The sequence below is a fragment of the Phascolarctos cinereus genome, unplaced genomic scaffold (genome assembly GCF_003287225.1).
Source record: "Phascolarctos cinereus isolate Bilbo 61053 unplaced genomic scaffold, phaCin_HiC Scaffold_2;HRSCAF=192, whole genome shotgun sequence".
NCBI classification, from domain to species: domain Eukaryota; kingdom Metazoa; phylum Chordata; class Mammalia; order Diprotodontia; family Phascolarctidae; genus Phascolarctos; species Phascolarctos cinereus.
The window spans coordinates 134,306,593-134,325,233 of NW_027555625.1; the positions used below are offsets into that span (position 1 = coordinate 134,306,593).

Below are 18,641 nucleotides of genomic sequence, written 5' to 3' on the forward strand. Positions count from 1 at the left end.
CGTCCATGGACCGTGCGCCGCGCTCGTAGCGGCTCCCCTCCTTCCCAGCCGAAGAACGCAGAGGGGGGCGGCCCGAGTGAAGTCTGTGTTCGAGCTGTGATTGGTCCACGCCCCGCTTCACGTTGGCGTTGTGACGTAAGCTGCCGGGAGGGAAGTTTTGGAGGGAAAGGCGGGAAACGGAGTTGTCGGGAGAAGAGCCGGTAATGTAAGAGCCGCTACGCCGCCCTTCCTCCCCACCTTCTCACCATCTCATCCGCTCCCCTCTACCCCATCATCGACTTCCCCGCCGCTTCTTTTTCTTCTCCCCTGGTCTCGGAATCGGGACCGAGGCCCTGAATGAAGCCCGGAGCCGGGGTCAGGGGGGTGTGGGGGATGGGGCGGGGGCGGGGCCGGAGGGCGGAGGGAGAAGCGATCGGGGATTCCCCTCCCCCCACCCCCACCCCCAAGCCATCCCGGGCTGACCCCTGGGGACAGGACCCTTGATCCAGGTGCTGTTGATCCAGGTGTTCCCCCGCCGGGCCCCTCACGGGAAAATAAGAGCAGCTGACGCTTCCTTAGCGCCTCCAAACTTTGCAAAGCGCTTTCGCCGTGGGATCTCCCTGGAGCTTCGCCGAGACCCCGAGAGGTAGGTAACGCGTGACCCCATTTTTCTGATGGGGACCCGGGCTCGGAGGGGCGAAGTGGAGGTGTCCGCGTGATCGCACAGCTCACGAGGGTCCGAGCCGGGCTTGGAGCCGGAGGCCCCACACTTAGGCCCAAAGACCCTAAAACCTGCCTCCCCGAATGCACTTCGCTGAGCGGTGTGCGTCAGGAGGGAGGCCGTCTGGTGTAGGGGCGCCGGAGCTGGGGTCCCCGGACTCTGTGACACCTTGAAGGTGGGCGGGGAAAGGTCGCCTCTTCATTTCAGTGGGGTTGGTTTGCGTTGTGACCACATGCATTTTACTTAATGCATTTAAAACCCTTCTTCTGAAAAGGGGCCGTAGCCTTCGCCAGACTGCCAAAGAGATCTGAGACACAAAAAAGGTTGGTTTAGGGGAAAGAGCACGGACCGTGCAGGCAGATGTTCCGAATGTGGATTAAGTGGGCCAGCTGTGCCTGTTCTGCAGGGAAGGACCAGGGTTCCACCCCGCATCCCCCCACCGCCACCACCCTGCGGAACCACCCAGTGTTCCTAAGGAAGTAGCTTAAGCGCTCTGAGCCGGAGTTTCCTCATTTATTAAAGGTTTAACAATATTGGAACTACTTACTTCGTATTTATTGGGAAGACCAAACGAAACCGTTTGACTTATAAAGACATATGAATGCAAGCTATCAAAATATTAAAAGCATGGCATATCGGGAAAAGTACTGGGTATTTGTAGAAGAATGCAAATTAAAGGCACTCTGAGGTTACACCTCACATCCATCAGACTAGCGAAGATGATTTTTTTTTAAGTAGAAAGCAAATAGACACATTAGTGTTCTGTTGTTGGAGCTGTGAATTGTGCTGGATGTTCTGGAAAGCAGTTTGGAACTTCACATTATAAAGTAAACTATGCATAAGTAGGCAGCTAGATGGAGCTGTGAATAGAGCACTGGGCTTGAAATCTGGAAGACCCGAGTTCGGTTTGGTCTCAGACACTTTACTATGTGACCCTGGAGATGTCAGTTTCTTCAGCTGTAAAATGAGGATAATAATAGCACCTACCTCTCAAGGTTGGTGAGGTTCAAATGAGATGATAATTGTAAAGTGCTTGGCACATAGGAAGCACTATATAAATGCTAGCTGTTATTGTTACTCTTTGGTCAAGCAATACCACTACTAGGTCTGTACCCCAAATTTCTTTATGGCTAAACAAATCATAGTATATGAATATTATTATACTATAATGAAATAGAAAGTTTCAGAGAAAACTGGGAAGACCTTTCTGGTCTGATCAAGAGTGAAGTGAGCAGAACTAGGAGAGCAATTTATACAATAACAAAAATATTGTAAAGAAAAATAATTTTGGGGGGGCAGGTAGGTAGTGCAGTAGATAGAGCACCGGCCCAGGAATTCAGGAGGACCTGAGTTCAAATGTGATCTCAGACCAGACACTTGACGCTAGCTGTGTGACCCTGGGCAAGTCACTTAACCCCAATTGCCTTGCCAAAGAAAAAAAGAAAAACAACTTTGAAAGACTTTAGAACTCTGATCAACTATACACCATGAGTTCAATGGACTGAAGATGAAAACACACCCCTACCTCGTGCCAGAAAGGTGATGGACTTAAAATGCAGAATGAAACATTTTTGGACATGGGCAATATTGAAATTTCTGTGCTGGACTAGATATATTTTTAAAAATTGTACAGTAGGGCAAGTAGAGTGGTAGAGAAAGATAATAAGTGATTTTTTAAAAATAATTGGGAGGGGAAGATCCCACAGGATTGGGATCAGAGAATATGTGTTGAATTCCTTTTGTTATTTAATATCTATGTGATCTTAGGAAAGTTTTACCTCCAAACCTCAGTTTGCTTATCTGTAAAGTGATGGGGTTCGGTGAAATTATCTCTGAGGTCTTTTTTAAATCTCCATACCCAATTATGCTAAGTCATTTCACCTTCTTGCTGTTCAATTTTCTCATCTGGGTAAGACCTCAAGGAGTAATAAGTGAGGATAGTGCTTTGTAAACTGCCTATGTAAATATGAGCCATCATTCTTATTATTATATGATGAAATGCATACTTTAATGTGTTCATTGGGTTTCAGATTTCAGAGAATGACGGAAGAGACAGATTTCACTGAGCAAGACTCTGATGGGGGTAGTGAGGAGGTGGTATTAACTCCTGCACAGCTTATTGGAAAACTGGAGCAGGTAAGCATCTCAAAGGGAACTCTGCATTAAACCTTAGTTTTATTACATATACATACTCTATTTGTGGAACCTACATATAACAGGAAGGCTAATCTCAAGAGTACAAGGACAGTCTAACCCAAGGAGTGTTCTAACATTTAACAAAATCTTTCAACTCCCCATTGCCCCACTAAAGGAATTCTTACTCCCTACCAAAGGCAATAGTGAGGAACACCTTTGGATGTATTTAATGAAACCTTTAAAGAGAAACAAAAACCCAGAGTGTTTTGTTATTTGTGATAAGTACAGAGTTAGGGCCGTAGAGGCCTTAAGAGTTCCCACGTCTTAACCTTTAATCATCCAGCTTGCAGGTCTGTGGGCTAAATTTGTTCAGCTCACTAGAGTTTTTTAGCAAAAACTTTTACCTGATTACCTAGCATATGTAAACTAAAAGGCTAGTAGGGTCTAACGATTCAGTTACTATTCATCTGACTGCTGTCAAGCATTAGCTACCAGGCTTGTATTGATTAGTAATTGTAAAGCTCTTATGAAGTCTATGCACATGGATTTCTGATTATATGGCCTACTGTTGGAAAAACTTGGTCATCTTTTAACATCTGTTGTCCTATTTTAACGTCCTTTGTGGCTCGCTAGAGAGAACTGGGGATAGGAAAACAGTGCCAAATTGTATTTTTTTTCTTTAAAAGAACATTGGCAGTTATATTCTTGGTTACTCTTGTTTCATGTTTTTCCCATAAGCTCTTTTCCCCACTGTTCATCTTCTGGAACTATTTCTGTGCCTCTTCCTCTTAACTTTTTAAAAATTTCATCCTACTGCCTTCTTCTTTATCACATGTCCCTTTCCTGAACACTCATTCTTTTCCTCTTCAGTGTCCTTTATCACTTCCTAATCTTTTTCTTGCTATGAACCTAATCATAACTAGCAGATCACCACTTCTGTAATTTTATCTTTTATGATACTGTTTGGTTCTCATACCTCTATCTTTAGCTCTAGCTTCTCTCCTAAGTTCTAGATCTGTACTTTTATCTGCCTAGTACACACAGGGATCTTAAAGTTAGCATGTCCAATTAGTCTTGGCTCCTTCCCCCAAAATGTACAGTTCCTGCTATCCTGAGTTCTATTAATGATACCATTATCTGAAATCTGTCTTTGATGCCTTTTCCTTTGACATCTACATCAAATTAGTCAGGGAGTCCTGTTAATTCTGCCTGAGAAATGTCTCTAGCATTTTGTCATTACCGTAATTCAGACCCTCATTCTTTCTTGTCTTAATATTTCAAAGCAACACAGTACAATGAAAAGAGCACTTGCACTGGAATCAGAGAGCTTGGGTTCAAATCCACCTTCAACATCTATTACATACCTGTGACCTTAGACAAGTCATTCAATCTTCCTGGGCCCTAGTTCTCTTAATGTGTATGAGATTGCCTCTGAGGTTCCTTCCGGCTCCTGAGCTATGATCCTATGAACCAGTATCCTCACTTCCAGTCCATTCTTCAACTGCTGCCACATTATCTTAATGTGGAGGTCTAATTATGTTATTCCCTTGATCAAAGGATTCCAGTAGCTCTCCATTGCCTTCCAACTAAAATTCATTCCCTTTAGCTTGGTATTCAAGCCTTTCAATAATCTGGCTCTCTTTCCAATCCTGTCTTACCATTATTTCCCTTCACAATCAGTCCTTACCATTCCCAACATGCATGACATGCATTCCATGCTTTACTAACTCTGTGACTTTATCTGTACTGTTCCCTAAGCCCAGAATAATAACATTCTTCTACACCATTTTGGAGAGCAATTTGAAACTATGTCCAAAGGGCAATAAAAATATGCATACCCTTTGACCCAGCAATAGCACTTCTAGGGCTGTATCCCAGAGAGATCATACGAATGGGAAAAGGACCCACATGTACAAAACTATTTATAGCAGCTCTTGACTGTGGTGGCAAAGAATTAGAAATTCAGGGGATGCCCATCAATTGGGGAATGGCTGAACAAGTTGTGGTATATGAATGTAGTGGAATACAATTGTGCTGTAAGAAATGATGAGTAAGCAGACTTCAGAAAAACCTGGAAAGACTTGGATGGACTGATGCTGAGTTAAGTGAACAGAACCAGGAGGAATTGTACACAGTAACAGCTATGTTGTGTGATGACTGACTTTGGTAGACTTAGATCTTCTCAGCAATGCAAAGATCTAAGACTTCTCCAAAAGTCTCATGCTGGAAAATGCTATCTATATCCAGAGAAAGAACTGTGGAGTTTAAATGTAGATCAAAGCATACTATTTGCTCTTTTTTTTCCCTTGTTTTGTTTTGTTTCTTCTTTCTTGTGGTTCTTCCTATTCATTTTAATTCTTCCTTACAACATCACTAATGTGAAAATGTCTTTAATAGGAATGTATATGTAGAGCCTATATCAGATTGTGTGCCATCTTAGGGAGGCAGGGAAGGAGGGGGAGAAATTTTAAAACTCAAAAACTATGGAAGTGATTGTTGAAAACTAAAAATAAATTAATATTAAAAAAAGAAAAACAGAAAACAATAACATTCTTCTATTTCCCTCATCCTATTTCTCTAGTTGAAAGCCTTCTATCCTTAAAGGCTTAGCTCAAATGCCATCTGTTTCATATAACTTTCTCTAATTCCTACTCCCCAAACCCCAAGCAGAAGTGATCCTTTCTTAGTATTTTTTATATTCCTCATATAATTGCATACTCCATTGGCTGAGACGTAAGTCTTATTTAGCTTTGTTTATCCCTCCATGTCTTATCATATACTGCCTTGATATTCAGATATCTGATTTTATCAATGTGACTGCCACCTCCATTAAATCAGATTGTAACTTTTACCCTCTTACAAGTTATATTAGCCAAAATATTAATTCATCATTGCCTGATAAAGTTTTCTGGTAATGAGCCTCATTCACCCACACATTGGGTACACATTGGGCCTATCATTAAAATTTATGAAGCTTGGTCCAAGGCCTTCCAGATCTTGGGCTTGGTGGCATAGTTTTCAAGAACCCAGGGTCATTTCTAGCCATGGTGAAGCAGAGAAGGGGTACCTTAGTTGAAGTCGCATGTAGTAGAGCCTTCAGTAGATGTTTGTTGAATTGAATTAAAAAAAACTCTTATAGAAACAAGTTTTAAAATTATTTGATAAAAATCACTTTTCTTTTTACTCTATCTTTGAGCGTATCTTCCTAGATTATAACCTATTTGTGGATAAATTTCATCTTTTTGCTTAATTTGATAAATTTGTAGTACTATTCTAGACCACCACAAGTACTTGATAAATTCTTGGAGAATGTTGATAAGCATTTACGTACTTAGTGTTTGTTAGTGGTATTGATTGGAAGACTAGGAATTTGGTTAAGAAAACGGGAAGAAATTAGGTCTAGTCTTCATATAATCCATAAGCTAAAATAAAATTTTAATCATTCTTTGTAATAGAAAAATCTGTCTAGATATTCATAGTCAACTATGGATGGTCAAGTATATAAATGTAGACCAACCATGCTAAATGACCCTTAGGACAGAATTAGGGCTTCTGTCTTAATGAATGAATGAGCATATTTAGGGGATGAAGTTTCCAGTGTGGTCCCTGTCACATTCTTAGGCTTTTAAAAAATTGTTTAACCTTTCATTCTGTTTTCTTACAAGTAAAACCTGCTAGTAATAGCCATTTCCTATTCACATTGTGAGGGTGTTGAGGAAGATGAATGAAAAAGTGTTTCTAAAATTCTTTGAGCTCTGTGGGTGAAAAGATATGTAAATGTACAAACTGTTATTTCAACTATGATAACAAGAGTAGTGCCACTTCATGATGGGATATTCCAGCTTATCAGGAAATGGGCCTAGTGCATAAATATCTAGAGGTAGAAGTTTTGTCACTGCTACTTGGTGAGAGGTATTATTTGGACACAGGTGGCATTACTACATAACTACATTAGTCAGAGTAAAAGGTAATGTATTTTTGAAATAAATTGTCGTTTTTGTGTATGCCAGATGTGAGATCTATGAATGCAGCTTTCAAACCAAAACCAGGAGAAAAAGGAAAATCCATCCAAGGATTCCTAAATATAGTTTTGTCTTTATAGTGTATCCAATACTTTCAACTGCTAGGAAAATAAGTTTTCTTGTGTAAGGACTCTATGATTTTCATGGTGTGGGGGCAGACACATAGCTTCAAAGTTGCCTCTACTCCTATGTGACTGTCACTCTCTCATGTCATGCTCTCATGAGTACTCATGTTATTGTGCTTTCTTCCTTAGGCCTGGCTAAACGAAAAATTTTCCCCTGAGCTACTGGAGAACAAGTGTGAAATTGTAGAATGTGTCATAGAGCAGCTGGATCATATGGTAAGAGCTTCCAGTTTCAGTTTGGTTAGTATAGGTAACCTTGGCCAGGTTTGCTTTCAGAATATCATTGGCAAAAGAGCAGGATGACATCAAAGATCTGATATTTAGCTGTTTCCAAACTAATGTTTACATCCTTCCAGTACTGCCCCTGTTTCCTCTGTCATCATCTTTAAGATTATTTGTTTGGGAATATCTGTGGCTAGCCATTGTTAATTATTAGAAGCGTGACTCATTTCTTTCTGATGATTCTTGGGTTTCAGAATTTGTACAAATAAATTCAATCCCAAAGCAAATACAAACTTGGGCATTCTGATTCTGTGCCTGAAAAAAGCTTCCTATATCCTAGAATGCAGAGGTGTTTTAAAATCATTACTGCTTTTCTTTGTAGACTACAAGTAGCCAAAAATATCTTTACACTTAGTAGCCAGGATGTTTTAATTAGAATTTGTTGTTCAATAGGAAAAGAATCTCAGACGAGCGAAGAAGGGTGATTTGAAGGTTAGCATCCACCATATGGAGGTAGAAAGAATCCGCTACGTCCTCAGCAGTTACTTGAGGTGTCGACTGATGAAGGTTAGACATTAAGATATCTTTATTAGGTCAATTTTGTATATAGCAAAAGTCCCTCAGAAGTGCATTGTAATCTGAAAGTCCTCAGGAGCAGAAAGTGCTGCTGATAGAAAAAAATCAGGTTTTCCAGGAAATAAGGAATCACACGTGAAGATTTTATGAACAAAGTAGAATAGGAGGTCATAGTTATTTGCACTAAAGGAAGGGGGAGTGATTTGATTTATTTGAGTAGAGGAGAAGCAGACTTGAAAAATTAAGTGGGATTTACCATGCAATGGAGATCAAGTAGATCATGAGACAGTTCTGACTAGAGAATTCGACATTTCAGATAGAAAAAAAAATGTCTCATAGCATAGTCAATCTTCTGAGCCCTGTGGTCATTTAGATTATATTGATGCCAATAAAAATAAGTAAAACACTTTAAGAAGATTCTGATGTTACCAGTTATCCCTCTCAGTGACCAAAGGGGGTTTCAGTTTGTGTAAGTATGTGTATCGCTTATTGAAGGTTAATGTTGGACATTTCATTTCTAATAGACATGATAAATTGAGGTGTACCTATCTTTGAAAAGAGATTTTTGATAGTGGAAGCTTGGTGAATAATAGCTTTTCTTCTCCATGACAGATAGAGAAGTTTTTCCCTCATGTCCTTGAAAAGGAAAAGACACGTTCTAAAGGAGAACCTTCCATTCTCTCCCCAGAAGAGTTTGCCTTTGCCAAAGAGTGAGTGACCAGTAAGTCATATGATCTCAGAATTGGAAGGAATTTTGGAAGTCATCTAGTCCAACCCTTACCCAGTGTGGGTCCTGACAAAAACGTTACAGACAGATGGTCTTCCAGATTCTACTTGAAGAGACACCTTTGTTGACAAGAAAATACATAGCAGTCTAGTAGACTCATTACTTTCACAAGTCAACCCATTCTATTTTTGGAAGTTTTTTTCTTCTGTTGAATTGAACTTTAACTTTTACCCATTTGGTTCTAGTAACTCACCCTGTAAACTGAGCAGAACAAGTTCAATTCCTCTTTCCCATGATAACCTTTCAAATTTTTGAATATAATCATCATGTTCCCAACTAAGTTATCTCTTCTCCAGGTTAAAAATCCTCATGCTTCAGCTCATCCCTCAGTGATATGAGTTGAGTCAAAAAATGAGAGTTCTCCTGTTATCCTACTACTCTTATCTATTTTTTTGCTGCTTCAGTAGATTCTGTGTCCTTATGGTACTCCCCCTACTGTATAGAATCTGAAGGTTGGAAAGGACCTCAGAGTCCACCTAGTTGGACCCATCCATACCTGGAAAATATCCCCTTCACAGTGTACTTGACAGGTGACCTCCACTGAAGGGCACTCACTACTTCCCAAGGTAGCCCATTCCATGTTTGGGTAGATATAGTAGTTGGGAAGTTTCTCCTTACATTAAGCCTGAATTGGTGTCTGAAAATTGTTAGCTTTTAATTTTGCCTGCTATAGCCAAGCAGATTAAGACTAATTTTCTTGCCATTTGACAGCTCTTTAAGTAATTGAAGGCAGTTCTCACGTCTACCCTGTTTTCTTCAGGCTAATAGTATTAACTTAAAAAACTAACAATATGAGGGGCAGCTAGACGGCACAGTGGATAGAGCTCTGGCCTTGGAGTCAGGAGAACCTGAGTTCAAATCTGACCTCAGACACTTGACACTAGCTGTGTGACCTTGGGCAGGTCACTTGACCCTGATTGTCTTACACACACACAAAAACCTGACAATAGAATTTAGCTTTGTAGAGGCAGTTGATGGTTCAGTGGATAGAAGAATAGGCCTACATTCAGAAAGACCTGAGTGCAGATCTGGCCTCAGACACTTAACTAGCTGTGTGACTCTGGGTAAGTCACTTAACTTCTGTCTGTCTCTGTTTCTTCATCTGTAAAATGGAGATAACAATAGCACTTACCTCTTATGGTGGTTGTGGAGATCAAATGAGATAACATTTGTAAAAGCACTTAGCACAGTGCTTAGTAGGCTTTCTATAAATGTTTATTCTCTTTGCCCTTCCCTATAGTCTAAAAACTTTTCCTAAAAACTTTGTCCTACTTGTCTGTCACTGTTACTATAGAAACAGGAGGCTGTACAGGGTGGAGTAACATTTTCTCTTTTTTATGTTTCATGAGTTGCTGTGGCACCTGAAACTTTTTCATTTGAGTAGAAATTGTCAAAGCTTGACTGTTCTGGCATAGCCTTTGAGAGCCTAGTGTCCCCTCCACCTTTTTTTTTTTTTTTTGAGACTGGCTCTCCCAGGCTCCATGGCTACTTATAGATTCACGTGGAAGGTTGACCTCAGTTTCCAACCTGGGAACCTGGGTTGGTTTGCCCCTCCTTAGGTAGACAGGAGGCCTCTTGCTCCCAGGGGCTTCACACATTGTTGCCAGACTTAGTGCAGACATCTAATTGGCAGCTCGGAACTCCTAGCACAGGTGATCCATCAGCCTCAGTCTCCTCAGGAGCATATACTACCACATCCAGTTCTCATACACATCATGAAGGATTTGTGGAGTATTTTGTGCTTTATCTCTCCTGAAATTTGGTGCTCATAGCTATGTACAATATTTCAGGTGTAATCTGAACAACAGAGATTAGGCTGAGCCTATCACCTCCCTTGTTCTGGAAACTATGATAATTCATATACCTGGTGAGATTTACTCCCAGCAATCTTGTGAAATAAGTGCTATTAAAGCAGCCTAAGATCAAGTCAGTCACTTTTTCAGTCATCCCATAATACATTTGAGCTTGAAGTCTATTAAAACCCAGACTCGGCAGGGAGGGATTTAAAAAATGAACTACTGGGGGCATATGGGTAGTGCAGTGGATAGAGCACCAGCCCTGGAGTCAGGAGGATCTGAGTTCCAATTTGGCCTCAGACATGTGACACTCACTAGCTGTATGACTCTGGGCAAGTCACTTACAACTAAATTGACTCACCAAAAATAAAACAAAAAAATGAACTGCCAGCTCTCCTCCATCTTATACTGTTGATATTTTGAGCCCCAGTGCTAGACTTTATGTTTATTGCATATTATTAGTTTGATTCTCTATTCTAACCTACCAAGATATTTTTGGACCTCACATCTGTCATCCATCATATTACATATCTCCCTCAGATTCATGTTACTTAAGACATTTAATAAACATGCCATCTATGTTCCATACAAATTGCTGGTCAGAATATTGAACAGAACCAGACTGAAGACATAGGTTCTCATTACCCCTTTGGTCATCTATACTCTTGAGGTGAAATCTGTTAACCTGTTCCAAGTTCACCTAACTGTTTTATAAGCTAGTTTAACTCTCTATGCATAAAGATATTGTGAGCATCTGTTAAATGCTTTGTTGAAATTCAGATACAGTGAGTATAGTATTTCTCTGATCTCCCAGTCCAGTGATGAAGCCAGAAAAGAAAATGAGTTTGTTTTAGGATGGCTTGTTTTTGAGTCAGTTAGCAAACACACACACACACACACACACACACACACACACACACACACACACACACACACACACAGTGATAGGCATGATGCTGAATCTGGGGGACACAAAGAAAGGCAAAAACACATTCCCTGCCTTCAAGGAGTGCGTGTTTTAGTGGGGGAGACAACATGCCAACAAGCTTATACGTTACGGATATATATAGTGTAAATACTGAGGAGTCCACACTGATTGGTAGTGATCACTATTCCCTAAGTCCTCATAACTCACTCCTCTACTGCTGGAATTTCACCAGATATGAATTCTAGCTCACAGTTCCATAGTTTGAAATAATCACTTTCCATTTTTTGCAATACCTCTTTTGTTTTCCACATATTCTCGGATGTCATTGACAAGACTTTAGCAATTATATATGCACAAGTTCTTTGGATATTCTAGGATATATTGCAGTTTATCTTGGCCAGCCAAATGACTTGAACTTGCTAAAGGTAGATGCTCTCATCGTCTTCCTCAGTCTTAAGATTCATTTTCTCATTGACCTTTTAAATTTTGTCTTTCCTGTTCTGAGGATCATTCTTCTTATTACTGAAAATGAACAAAATAGGTGTTTAGTTCTACCTTATGTCCAAAATCGTCATCTTACCAACTCTAAGAAATAATCCATTTCCTTTTACCTTCTTGTTCTCTATATAGCTAAAAACCCCTTCTTGTTCTTAACAATCATTGTTTGATTTGACTGGATTTTATCCCTCCCTAAAGCTATCTTTTTAGAATGGTGTCACACTATTATATTATGTTCTTCAATTACCAGGCCTTCCAACCCTTATGCTAGATATGTCAGAAGATAACCTGGCTAATCAGACCAAAGTTTTGTGGAACTCTGAAGCTCTGTTAAGTACCTAAGGAGTACATTGCTTATAAATTTGATAAACGGCAGTTCTTTCCTATTACCTACATCATAAGAGCCAAATTTGCATATTTCAGGTACATGGCCAACATGGAAACCTTTCTAAAAAATGTGGCCTTAAGGCACATGCCTCCTAACCTGCAGAAGGTGGATCTCCTAAGGTCAGGTAAGTGAAACCTCTCTTTTCAAGAATAAATAGTGAAAAATACTTGCTTCTCAGATCTTTTTTTTTTTAACTTCACAGCAAAAGCAAAAAAAAAAACCAAGGAAATTATTAGAAACTTTTGTCTAACTATATTTCCATAAAACTGAAAACTTAAATAGATGCAGTTAGAAAAATACATAAAATACCCAGATTAGTGGAACAAGAAATAGAGAATTTAAATAACCTAATTGCAGAAACTGAGTAAATCACAAATGAACTTCCAAATAAAAAAATCCTCTCCCTATTCCCTCCTGTTTCTCTGTTGAGTTTAATATATTTATGTACCAAAGCCTGTGTTTGTGTTCTACCTTCCTTTGACCAGTTCAGATGAAAGTGAGGTTCAAGTGATGCCTCCGCCTCCACCCCTCATTAAAGATCCATTTTTTCCCTCCTTTTTCTGATCAAGTCTTTCTTGCTTAAATTCCTCTTTTGCCTTTTGTAATGTTATATTCCAAGTCCTCTTCTCGTTTATGGTGGTAACTGCCAGATTGTATGTGAATCCTGACTGTGTCTTTGTACTTGAACTCTTGCTTTCTGGCTACTTGTAGTGTTTTGTTTTGTTTTGTTTTTCTTTAACCAGGTTTTACTTATGATATTCCTGGGAGTTTTCATTGTTGGGTTCCTTTCAAGAGGTATCCAATGGATTTGAAATATGATATCCATGTTCCTTTTTTCTCATGGTTTTTAGGGAGTATATCTCCTCAACCTATTTTCCAGGTTGTTTTAGTAGGCAGGGAAGGGGAAGGAGCCAGGCATTTATTAAGCACTGAGAGTGTGCTGTGCATTTTACAGATATCCTATTTGATGCTCACAGCAACCCTGGGAGGTAGGTGCTATTATTATCCCCCATTTTACAGCTGAGAAAACTGAAGCATGAAGATTAAGCAATTACCCATTGTCACACAGCTAGTGAATGTCTGAAGATTTAAACTCTGGTCTTCTTAATTCTAGGCAACATGCTCCTATACTGCTTTGCTGCTGCCCCCAACCCATAGCTGGAAGGCTATGCAGGTTCCCAGGGACAGAATTGTAGGCTTGTCCTTGGTTGACTCTCGGCCCGCATTATTTAGCTAATATGCCTGCCTAAGTCTATGGGCTGAGTCCATGATCTTGCCCCAAGGCTACAGTGTCAGAACTGTAAGCCCAGCCCAGGTACTTATTATCTTTCCAAAAAAAGCCTGGTAATCCTAATTTTCTCTCTCTTGCCTATCATCAAGATTTGAATAGGCAGAGAGGAATAGAATAGAACAGAGAGGGAATTCTAGGCAGAGGAATGATGCAGAGGCAAGAACACACATGGTACATGGGGCTTTTCTAGGCTCCATTTGCATTCCTTAGGATTGATTGGTAATTCTCGTGGTTAATTATGAGATAAGGTAACGCTCACTTCTATCTGCCTAGTCATGTTTTAAAAATAACAATTTTATACATTTTTGGCATAATTTTATAATTTTAAAGTCATTGGACTAATTCTCACTTGTACCAGCTCTTTTCCCAAATCTGGCAAAACTGAGTATTTTCATATTTTACCATCATTGCCAGTTTGGATGTGAAATGCTATCATGAGTGTTTTAATTTGGACTGCTATGATTATTAGTGATTTTGAGCATAATTCTGGGCTGTCTCTGACTCAGGCTCTTTAATAATGTGTGTGGGGGTGTACACACACAAACACACATACACACATATGTACATATATACATGTTTATATGCACACGTGTGTGTATACACCCTTGTACTGTTCTTAAGAACACCCAATGTTTCATGGATATTTTTGTTATCAAATTTCTACAAAGTTGCTTTTCATATATATTTTTTCCTGAATTCTTTATTCAGCCATCTTTTCTAGGGCAGATCTTCCTGTAGTCATTCTGAACCATTCTGAAGATTCTTTGGGAATGTCCATGTTTTGTTTTAGAGGTGTAGTTATTGTAGTCTTATTTCCTTCTGGATATTTCTCCTGTTTTTACCCTATATCATTTTCTTCATTGTATTTAGGACATTTTTGCTTATTCATTATTTTAATTTTTTTTCTCTTATTTTTCTTGGAAATTGTTTCCTGAGAGGGTTTCTTTTCCCTTCTAATTTTTTATTTGGCATTGCTTTTAGGGTAGTGCAGAGGGACTAGAGTCTCAACCATTTGCACATATCTTTTACAGAACCTAGTGCCATTAGTGCTCAGTAAATATTTTTTTGTTTTGGGGGGTTAATAGTAGTATTTTTTCCCCAATTATATGTCAGAACAATTTTGAGTGTTCATTTTTACAAGATTTTGAGTTCCTGATTTTTCTCCTTCCCTCTCCTCCCCCTCTTCCTAAAATGGTAGGCAATTTGATATAGGTTATATATATTCAATTATGTAAAACATTTCCATATTAGTCACAGTTGTGAAAGAAGAAACGGATCAAAAGGGGGAAAAAACATGCAAAAAATAAAGTGAGAAAAGTACACTTTGATCTTTCAGAGTCCATCCATTCTTTATCTGGATGTGGATAGCATTTTCCTATGTGAGTCCTTTGTACTTGTCTTGGATCATTGTATTGCTGAGAAGAGTTAAGTCATATATGGTTGTTCATCACACAGTGTTGCTGATACTGTGTACAATGTTTTCATGATTCTGCTCATTTCACTTTGCATCAGTTCATACAAGTCTTTCCAGGTCTTTCTGAAATCTGCCTGCTCATCATTTCTTATTGCACAATAGTATTTTGTTACATTCATATACCACAGCTTGTTCGGCCATTCCCTAGTTGATGGGTAGGTACCCTTTCAGTTTCCAATATTTTGCCACCGCAAAAAGAGCTGCTGTAAATATTTTTGCATATGTAGGTTCTTTTCCCTTTTTTGTTTTTTGGGGGTCTTTTTGGTTAGGCAGTGGGGTTAAGTGACTTGCCCAGGGTCATACAGCTAGTGTTATGTGTCTGAGGCCGGATTTGAACTCAGGTCTTCCTGGATCCAGGGCCGGTGCTCTATCTACTGCACCACCTAGTTGCCCCTCTTCCCCTTTTTATGATCTCTTTGGGATATAGACCTAGTAGTGATATTGCTTGGGCATAGTTCTAGATTGCCCTTCAGAATGGTTGGATTAGTTCACAACTCCACCAGTGCATTAGTGTCCCAATTTTCCCACATCCTCTCCAACATTTATCATTTTCTTTTTCTCCCATATTAGCCAATCTGATAGGTGTGAGGTGGTACCTCAGAGTTGTTTTAACTTGCGTTTCTCTAATCAGAAGTGATTTAGAGTACTTCTTCATATGACTGTAACCAGCTTTAATTTCTTCATCTGAAAATTGCCTGTTCATATCCTTTGACTTTTTATCAACTAGGGAGTAGCTTGTATTCTTATAAATTTGACTCAGTTCTCTAAATATTTGAGAAATGAGGCCTTTATCAGAGACACTTGCTATAAAAATTGTTTCCCAGCTTTCTGCTTTCCTTCTAATCTTGATTGCATTGGTTTTGTTTGTGCAAAAACTTTTTAATTTAACGTAATCAAAATTACTTGTTTTACATTTTGTAATGCTCTCTATCTCTTTTTTGGTCACAAATTCTTCCCTTTTCCATAGATCTGACAGGTAGACTATTCCTGGCTTTTCTAATTTGCTTACAGCGTCACCATTTTGACCTTATCTTGGTATACAGTCTGAGAAGTTGGTCTATACCTAGTGTGTGCCCTGTTGTTTTCCAGTTTTCCCAGCAGTTTTTGTCAAATACTTCTTATCCCAGAAACCATGGTTTTGGGTTTATTAAACACTAGGTTACTGTGGTTGTTTACTTCAGTAAATACTTGTTGAATGAGTGTGTGAGATGTATATGGAATATGGGAAGGATATTTTTTCATATTGTCTTCATAGGCTTTGTCTCCCCTTTTCATACCATTAATCATTCATTGTTTTTCCGGCAGTTCCCAAACCTGATTTAGATTCATATGTGTTTCTGAGAGTGAAGGAAAGGCAAGAAAACATTTTGGTAGAGCCAGAGACAGATGAACAAAGGTAGGTAACTTAGTTATGACAGTAACAAAAAGTCATTTTCTTAAGAAAAACAGCCATGTTCTAGTCTTCCTACAAATCTGTATTGTTTTTGTTTTTGTTTTTTTCAGTGAATATGTGATTGACTTGGAGGAAGGCTCTCAACACTTGATCAGATACAAAACCATTGCACCTTTAGTAGCTTCTGGAGCTGTACAACTGATTTAAAACTAAAAAGAACTGGTAACAAAGCTATGTGGTCAATGAAGAGATCACTGGCATATGTTAGAGAATCCTGATCTGTTTTTGCTAATGATAATTGTGACATTTATGCAGATATCTCAAACTTTTTTCAATAGGGCTAATGGACTCTATGGGACTGAAAAAAGGAAGGTAGAAATTCTAATATTATAAATCTCCTCCTGCTGTTTTATCCCTTTGTCAGCAGATGGGGCCATTGCTCTCTTGTGGACCATCAGGGACTGTTTACCAAATGTGTGTCAGGTGATAGTGTTTACACCTGTACAAAGGAACCGTTACTAGTAGGTAGGAAGAATAAGTGTATTATGAGGCTAGTAGGATTGTTTTGTTTTGTATTACTTACTGGACCAGCACAATATAACTAGATGTATGTAGGCATTGTGGCACTTATTTTAGAATATAAGACCCTTTTGGGAACAAGCCCATTCTTTTGCGAAGCTCTCTTTTGTAAACTACAATAATGCATCCACATTCAAAAATATTTCTAACATGCTCAACTAAGAACCTTAGCAAAACAAAAAATATTAGCAAAAAAAAAGAGTATTGTATGTTTCATTTTTGTAAAAAAAAAAAAAGTCCCTTGAGTCTTAAAAGGCATAATTATTTTGTTGCAAGACTAAAGCCCTCAGTCTTGAGCTACTTTGGCTGTGCTCTAATTTAGAGAGTCATGGGAATATCAATTCACTGACATCACATAGCCACTTTCCAAGCCGGTTCTGCTCTTGCCTTTATTCCCATGGGAAATAGCTCAAGATGAACCTAATGTTGGTCGGGAAGGAATAGAGAGTGCCGCATCACCAGCTTCACATAAATATATATGTCTGACAGTTTTAAAAGTATATTTATTAGCTAACCCTTGAAGTTTTTATAGAAGTGTATATTTTCCAAAGTGCTATGACACTTAATTTGGCCTTCACAGCCACCTTCTGAGGTAGCTAGGGTCGGCACCCCCATATTAGAGATGAGTTAACCAGAGAGGTTGACATGCCTATTACAGCTAGTCAGTAATAGACTTGTGTCTACAGTCCGTGTCTCTTGACTCTTAACTAGCCAAGTCAGGACTTTCAGATCTAAATGTCGTCAATTTCTATCATGCTCCTGACAGACTGCACGTAGCTATGGTTTCCCCTAAAGCGGATTGCCTCATTCCCTGGGGTAGTTCTGAAGATGATGATTTAGAAGCACAAATTAAAAGTAAAAAGGAAGTTGCATTTCAAAATGAAGTTGGATAGGAAATGATGTGGCATAGCTGAGTTGGTGCTTTGATGTGCAATGGAAGGGAGGAAGAGTTGGTGGATTTTTCAATCACTCTGTTATAACCAGTGGGGGTACGATAAAGTTCACTGCATCATTTTCTCAACAGTTGTTGAGCACAAATTTCTTCCTGGAAAGAGTGCATTTGATATGATTGAGAACCAGAAGCTTTGGCAACCTCATATACACATAGTCCCTCATAAGGGAAGGAGGGGTTTTCTTTTCTGCCCTTCTGACAGGGGTTTTCAGGGAAGGCATTTTAGTCATTTCCTAAGTGCTGGGTAACTTGTAATGAAACTCAGACTGCTTTTTACCTGCCATTTTCTTGGCTGCCAGCCATGACTTACTGTTGAACCTTTGTAAAGTACTGTGATATATGAAAATGTGTTGATGAAGTAATGAGTGATTTTTTAAAAAAGAAATATACCAAGGCTCACACATGCACATGAGTGTTTTCATTCGAAGTAGTCACCGTAAAAGGCTGTCTATTTTAATGTTGATGTTGTTTGGTCATTTCAGTCTTGTCCAACTCTTTGTGACCCCATTTGGGGTTTTCTTGGAAAAAATACTGGAGTGGTTTGCCATTTCCTCCAGCTCATTTTACAGATGAGGAAACTGAGGCAAACAGGGGTAAATGACTTGCCCAGAGTCACGCAACTAGTAAGTATCTGAAATCATATTTGAATTCAGGAAGACAAATCTTCCTGATTTCAAGCCCAGTACTACTAGCTGCCTCTTTTTTTTTTAAGGCAGTTGGGATTAAGTGACTTGCCCAGGGTCACACAGCTAGTAAGTGTCAAGTGTTTGTTCT

At 39.2% G+C, this 18,641-nt stretch overlaps 1 protein-coding gene across 3 annotated transcripts; it reads left to right on the top strand.

The window, feature by feature from the left end:
• The first annotated feature begins 46 nt into the window (after positions 1–46).
• On the top strand, positions 47–18,274 carry GINS4 (GINS complex subunit 4). 3 transcript variants are annotated; one of them, XM_020969642.2, is made up of 9 exons: positions 47–205; positions 504–625; positions 2,731–2,836; positions 7,113–7,199; positions 7,659–7,772; positions 8,394–8,491; positions 12,214–12,302; positions 16,249–16,339; positions 16,447–18,274. In XM_020969642.2, the coding sequence occupies exons 3-9, from the start codon at positions 2,741–2,743 to the stop codon at positions 16,541–16,543; spliced, it is 672 nt and encodes a 223-aa protein (XP_020825301.1). In that variant the 5' UTR covers positions 47–205; positions 504–625; positions 2,731–2,740; the 3' UTR covers positions 16,544–18,274. The 3 variants fall into 3 exon arrangements, with proteins under 3 accessions (XP_020825301.1, XP_020825302.1, XP_078005724.1); XM_020969643.2 differs by having other exon boundaries at positions 47–200; XM_078149598.1 differs by lacking the exon at positions 47–205 and having other exon boundaries at positions 434–625.
• The last annotated feature ends 367 nt before the right edge of the window (positions 18,275–18,641 follow it).